This window comes from Medicago sativa, chromosome 8 (genome assembly GCF_051527215.1).
Source record: "Medicago sativa cultivar Bolivia chromosome 8, Bolivia_mono, whole genome shotgun sequence".
NCBI lineage: Eukaryota > Viridiplantae > Streptophyta > Magnoliopsida > Fabales > Fabaceae > Medicago > Medicago sativa.
Window position 1 is genome coordinate 88932425 of NC_140756.1, and position 7028 is coordinate 88939452.

A 7028-nucleotide genomic window follows, 5' to 3' on the forward strand; every position below is an offset into this window, starting at 1 on the left:
ATGAGATTTAGGCCGTTTATATATTTTGTACAGTTTCCATTCAATTAAAATATCCTGTACAAGTCCTCTCAAAAAAAAAAATATGTTGTACGAATAATTATACATATATGCATGTGTAAATAATGTATTTTTTTAACCGGAAAAAAAAAATCAAATTATGCATATTTTTAAAATAGTTATAAATGATGTATAATTTTTTGTGTGTTCTTGAATAATTTTTTCTTCAGGTTGTGTCCAACCAATTATCTCTCAAGATTATAAATTAAAAAAATGATGATTTTTTTTACGATGAAATTGACTTTTAAATCAAGTTATTTGAGCAAATGAGCTGAACTTATGAACTGAAATTCGTAAATTGAAAATACCAAGTTTGAGCTAAAAAAATAAGTTGTTGTAAATTTTGAGTATATTTCAAAAGTTTCAAATATTTTGTGTCCCATATTTTTTAATTGAGAAATATAGAAATATATTTTAATAGAAAATTATTTTCATATTATTAATTTATAATATGTTTGACTTGGTTTTGTACACATGTATTTAATTTCCAAATTTTGTAACGGTTTGATGTCTCTTAAAGGTGGAAATAATAGTGCTTGGTCAAAAAAATAATTCTGTCATATGTAACTGATTTTCCATTGATATCACTTTATATTAGCAATGTTCATTTGTAGTGATATAATGCTTACCCTATGCATTATATCGAACTTAAGTTGAGTTTTGAGCTGAATCAATTCTTATCAAATCGAGCCGATGTGAGTTCGACTCGACTTATTTCTAACCCTGATAAGATGCTGAAAACAAATATTGACTTAACATTGAATTTTTTTTTAAATGTAGTATATGTTTGATATTAGGATTGATTATGAAAATCACAGCGACACATCGTGATTTTGACAATTCTATAATAATGATAACAAACATGCACTTAATGAATATTTAGATATGGATGATTTTGATTAATTATTTTGAGAACCGTAAATATAGTTTATCTCAGTTGGTAGGGGCAATGCATAATATATATAAGGGTCGGGGTTTGAACTCCAGACACTCTACTTATTCACCTTAAGAGATTAATTTATAGTCACTAAGATATTTGAAAAAATATATATTATTGGCAATACCTGTAGTAACAATTGCTAGCTACAAGTTTTTCAAAATTAAAATTGCTTAGATCATAACTTAGATAAAAAAAAAAAAAATGTTCCAAGAAAATTGAACATATTAGGGATAGAGAGTTAAGTGTCAGAGCCACGAATTGGAGGAGTGTGTTAAGAGTCCAACATTGAATGAAAGATGGTATAAACATATGTTTTTAAGTGGGCATAATCCCCATATTAAAAACCGGATTTGTAAGGTTGAATTAAAATCGATATAAATTCTAAGATTTTTTTTTTTTTGTGAATAAATTCTAAGATATTTGACATTGATTTAAATAGAAAAGTAAATATTGAACAAAATATAAGTGACAAATGCATAAACGTATTGTCTTAAAGTTTTGGCCGAAGATGTGGAGTTCAAGTCACGTGACCCAACAATATAGGATCAAAATTTTGTCTATAAATTAAGCCTTGAGGTTTCCTCATTCATCGTGGCCTGCCTTGTATAATCTGCATCCTTGCTTTTGTCATAGGATTAAGTAACTAACGATGAAGAGGTCATATAAATGTAGCTTTTATTACTTCTTGCTAATCAATTTGTTCTTGTTGCATTTGACAGTACGGTCCCAATTGACAACAGACTTCTATAAGTTGTCATGTCCTAAACTTAACGAAATTGTGAAGATAGAGGTTGTAAAAGCCTTATTTAATGAGATTCGAATGGCTGCTTCTTTGCTTCGTCTTCACTTTCATGATTGCTTTGTCAATGTAAGTTTAGTTGAGATACATATATTTTTTATAAATAAAAAAATGGGGAAGAAGAAAATTATTATTTATTAATAAATGACGTGAATAATCATTTTAAAATTGGGATTTGAGTTCCGTTGCTTAAGATATATATTGCATATTTATTTAATTTATATGCATGCATAATATATTGTATTCCTTTAAAAAAAATGCATGCATAATATAATGCATATATACTTCATTTGATTGCTCAATTGGTAATTTAAATAAATATTTACATGGTACTACACATTCACTTTCAAATTGTTAATTTGATTATCAGGGTTGTGATGGATCAATATTATTAGATGGTGGTGGTGCTAGTGAAAAGTCTGCATTTCCTAATATCAACTCTGTTAGAGGATTTGAAGTTATTGATAAAATCAAAACGGCAGTGGAGAGTGCGTGCAATGGTGTTGTCTCATGTGCTGATATTTTAACCATAGCTGCCAGAGATTCTGTTCACCTTGTAATTACTTTCTTGATTTATTGATTTTACTTACTTTGTTTACAATCAGAAAACATACATGAGGTCAATCCAAAAAAATAAAAAACATGCATAGGAACTAAGTATGAAATATATTTCATTTAACTTAAAGGATATTATAACTTTCTTTTATACCTTTTTTTCTTCTTTTTGAAATGACTACTTTGTGTATGAAATATAATTTCATTGACGATAATATATGACCCTTAATTATATATATTTTGTTACAGTATGACTCGTAATAATATATGTTGTCGAAATATGAAACTTATATAACTTCCCAAAAAAAAAATATATGACCCTTTATATGACGTTTGGCAGACTGGTGGTCCTTCATGGAATGTTTTGCTAGGACGAAGAGATGGAACAGTCTCAAATGGATCTCTAGCAAATTCGAGGCTTCCTTCTCCATTTGAACCATTAAATTCTATCGTTTCAAAGTTTAATGATGTAGGGCTCGATCTTAAAGATGTTGTTTCTTTATCAGGTAAATAATAAATTTCATATTTTTGGAGATTAATAGTGATATACTATATGCCTAAAATAGGGGACAATAATTGAATCACAATATATTTCAAACCAGCCAACAATTTTTAAGGGCTTTAGACATGTTACAAACTCCACAATCAAAGAGATGAAGATTTTATCTTAGAAAAAATATATTGGAATTAATTCAATAATTATCACACACACACACATAATGCTCAATACAAAGATTATAAACAATAATAATACATAGATTAGACACAATAATCGATGAAGGGGTGTTCGCGGTGCGGTTTGGTTCGGCTTTGGGGGTAAAAGTCATCTGAACCGCAAGATAAAAAAAATAATATGCGGTTTGGTTTGGTTTGGTTGACTTTAAAAATAAAGTCTGAACCAAACCAAATCAAATAAATGTGGTTTGGGTTGGATCAGTTGATGCGGTTTTTTTAGACGATACATTTTTTTGTTTCCAACATTAAAATCAATTTAAAAAGTTGAAACACAACATATTTTCAGCAATGTTTTAAATTTCATCAAATATTACAATTTCATTTTCATTTTACAATGTTTCCAACAACATAGACAAGTTAAAAACATGGACAAACATAATCCTATTTTGTAAGAATGCTAAAGCCTAAAATTTTATTATCCTCTAAAATTTCAAGTGGCATATAAATACGCTTTTTTAAATAAAAAACATAGATGAAATCTAACAAAAGAAAAAATAAGTCATTTTATAAAGGTTTTCATTGAGTTTCTATGAGTATTGGTCTAGGTGAAATATATTTAATTAACATTTCTCTTGTGTTGCGATTTGGTTTGGTTTGGTTGGTAAAATGAAAACTGCAAACCAACCAATCCAAACCATGCGGTTGAGCAAGAAAATGATCTGATTACATCCGAACCAAATGCAGTTTTTTACGGTTTCGTTTTGCGGTTTTTCTATTGGATTGGTTCGGTTTTGAACACCCCTAGTATTCATTGACTTGTGGTTCTTTCAACTAGAACTTCTCGTGTCTTAGGCTCTCTTCATATGTTTTACAATCATTTCTTGAGTTAAGATACCTAATATATAGACATAAAAATGATCAAGATTTAACATATTAATGATCTCCAAATGTAAGATCTCTTGTATGTGAGCATCTATTTTGTTTCAATCAACTTTATGGTTGCCTTTTCCGTCGATTCAAAACATGAATTGTTCAAGCATCTCCCAATAATCTTTTTTTTTTTTAGGAAAACTAATCTTATCATGCATGTTGTTTCCGAATGCATAAAACCATACATATGACACAATCAAAGCATGCAAATAGGAAAATACTTAATTTTCTAAATTTTCAATATTTTAGCAAAAATCGAGACTAAATCATATCTCATGGTGATTGAGGTATTCTCTAGTTTATTAACTTTATTGTTGAATTTTCTTATAACTTTATTAATATAACTCTTTGTGATAATTAACAAATATGTCTATCGTCGTTAAGTACGTTGATGTCTATTACAAGAAAGACGTCCCCAAAATCTTTCATCACTAAACTTTAATTTTGTTAATGATTTATCATTGTTAACTAAATTATATAAAATAAAATCAACAACTTATACGAGGAATATAAATTTATTCCCACCGACATATGTGATATTTTATTCTTTTTGTTGGATGAGTCACATAAAATAGAGATATGGGGTTGTCAAATGACTGTATCAGGGCCGTTCTTTAGGGAGTGCAAATAGCTCAACCGAACTGGGCCTCCTAAAGTGACAGGCCTCAAGAAAAAAAATTATAGCTCGATATCCCTACCCCTACTCAAAAAAGAAAAATAAACATGTTTCATGTTTCAATTTCTAAGTAAAAAAATCATGTTTCATGTTTCTATTTCTAAGTTAAAAAACACGTCTTTAGTAAAAATAATTGCTAATTTTGATTTCGGTGGCTAATAATCATTATACGAGTGTTGTTTTCAATTTAAATAGAAGATTAATTTTTTTTAAAAATTGTGCATTTTTTTTATTAGGGACCTATTTTTACTATGAGAGTCGAGCCTTCAGTTTCACAGGGACGGCCCTGGACTGTATAAATTAAGGGTTGTCTAGGTATCATGACTCTTCTCCATAATAGTCATTTAAAATTATATTTTTTACACTTATTATTATAATTATAAGCAAGATGTAATATACTTTCGAATTCGGCTACATTCGTAGGTATATAGTGTGCCTTATCAAAGTGTCTAAAAATTGTGGTTGAGTCGATTGAAACAACGTGTTGCTGAAGTAATTACAAACTTGTGATGATCATTATAAAGTAATTTATCATGTGGATAATAGGATCAACTTCAATTAACCATGTACTTAAGAGCATGATATAGAGAGAAAAAAAATTTAAAATTCGTATAAAAATGATGAACTAAATACTGCCAACAAACTTCAACATTTTCTAACCAAGTTTTCATTTGACATCCACTCATATCTTTACACATGGTTTGATTTTAAAATAGGAAACATAAGCGGCGGCACAAAATTTTCTAGGGACCAAAAATTGATGAAAATTTTTATAGGGACTAAAACCTGAAATTTAAAAAATTTATACGGATCGAAAACATATTTAGCCCTTAATTTAATTGCTCCCGTGTGTATGTTAACTAATTCAATATTGTTATTGTTATATATTTGTGAAGGTGCTCATACGTTTGGAAGGGCAAAGTGTGCATTGTTCAGCAATAGATTGTACAATTTTAATGGAACAGGTTCACCAGACAGTACACTAGAGGCTAACATGCTCGCCGACCTGCAAAATCTGTGTCCCCAAAATGGAAATGGAAACATAACTGCTGTTCTTGATAGGCACTCACCTGATATATTTGACAATCACTATTTTAAGAACTTGCTCAATGGAAAGGGTCTCCTTAGCTCTGACCAAATCCTGTTTTCTTCTAATGAGGCCACTTTAACTACTAAACCTTTAGTCCAGAGCTATAGCAATAATATTTTCCTTTTCTATGAAGACTTTGTCAAATCTATGATCAAGATGGGGAATATAAGTCCAAAAACAGGGTCTGTTGGACAGATCAGGAAGAACTGCAGAGTGATAAATCCATAGTAATATGTATTAAGCTTTGCAAAATACTACTTAAAATAAGCGGAAGATTAGGAGTGTGTCTTCCTTGCCATAATAATGCAGTGATCTGGTGTGCGCTGTGTTCATATATATAAAATAAATAACAGTCTAAAGAGAACATTGTTGTTTTTGGATTAGTTTAATGGAGTAAAAAGTCATTTGATATGAACATGTTCTGATTTGAACATGTTTATATTACTTGAATAATATATTATAAATTTTATTGGCCAAAGAGAACATATTACATGTTATAATAAACATAATAATTATATAAAGAGTGAGTGAAACATTTTGACAAAATGGCTTTGACAATTGTGGTTCGGATGGTTGGGATAGTAATAATTTTCTACCATGCCATAAATGTAATTGGTTGGGGCATGGCTCTTTCACTAGTATAAATTTCATGCCCTTGTACCATTGTTTTACACACCATTTTGAGAAATTAAAATATATCATCTTACTTCCTTCTCTCTTGAATTACTTAGTTTGGTAAAATAGTAATTTATATAATCTTATTAGTTCATTAATAAGTATTTAAATATCTAAATCTTTAACACGTTATCAGCACAATATTTTCTACCGGAAGTTTACAATACTGTTAGGTATGTTATCTATACTCATCACTTTAATATCATTACTTAATATTGCTATGTATATCATTTATCTTTATCATCTTAATATTATTATTATCTGCCCCGGTTATAGAAAACTGGCAATTCGTCAAGTGATATATAACTAGAGTGGCTATTATTGTTATTATTACCTCTTATTATAGAAAACTGGCAACTCCTCAAGTGATCTATAATAAGTATGGATATTATTATTTTAAGTTGTGGTCTAAAACCCCATATATACTATATTATCACGAAAGATAATTTCGAGTAGTGATATTAACTTTTATTCTTAATGGAGGTCTAAAACCCCATTTATACTATATTATCACGAAAGATAATTTCGAGTAGTGATACTAACTTTTATTTTTAATGGAGGTCTAAAACCCCATATATAATATATTATCACGAAAGATAATTTCGAGTAGTGATACTATCTTTTATTCTTA

The 7028-nt window shown here is 29.1% G+C and overlaps 1 protein-coding gene across 1 annotated transcript; it reads left to right on the forward strand.

Moving 5' to 3' along the window:
* Positions 1–1614: 1614 nt before the first annotated feature.
* LOC146902981 (peroxidase N-like) lies at positions 1615–5974 on the forward strand. Its single transcript, XM_085731462.1, has 4 exons — positions 1615–1865; positions 2167–2352; positions 2692–2857; positions 5529–5974. The coding sequence occupies exons 1-4, from the start codon at positions 1647–1649 to the stop codon at positions 5948–5950; spliced, it is 993 nt and encodes a 330-aa protein (XP_085587588.1). The 5' UTR covers positions 1615–1646; the 3' UTR covers positions 5951–5974.
* The last annotated feature ends 1054 nt before the right edge of the window (positions 5975–7028 follow it).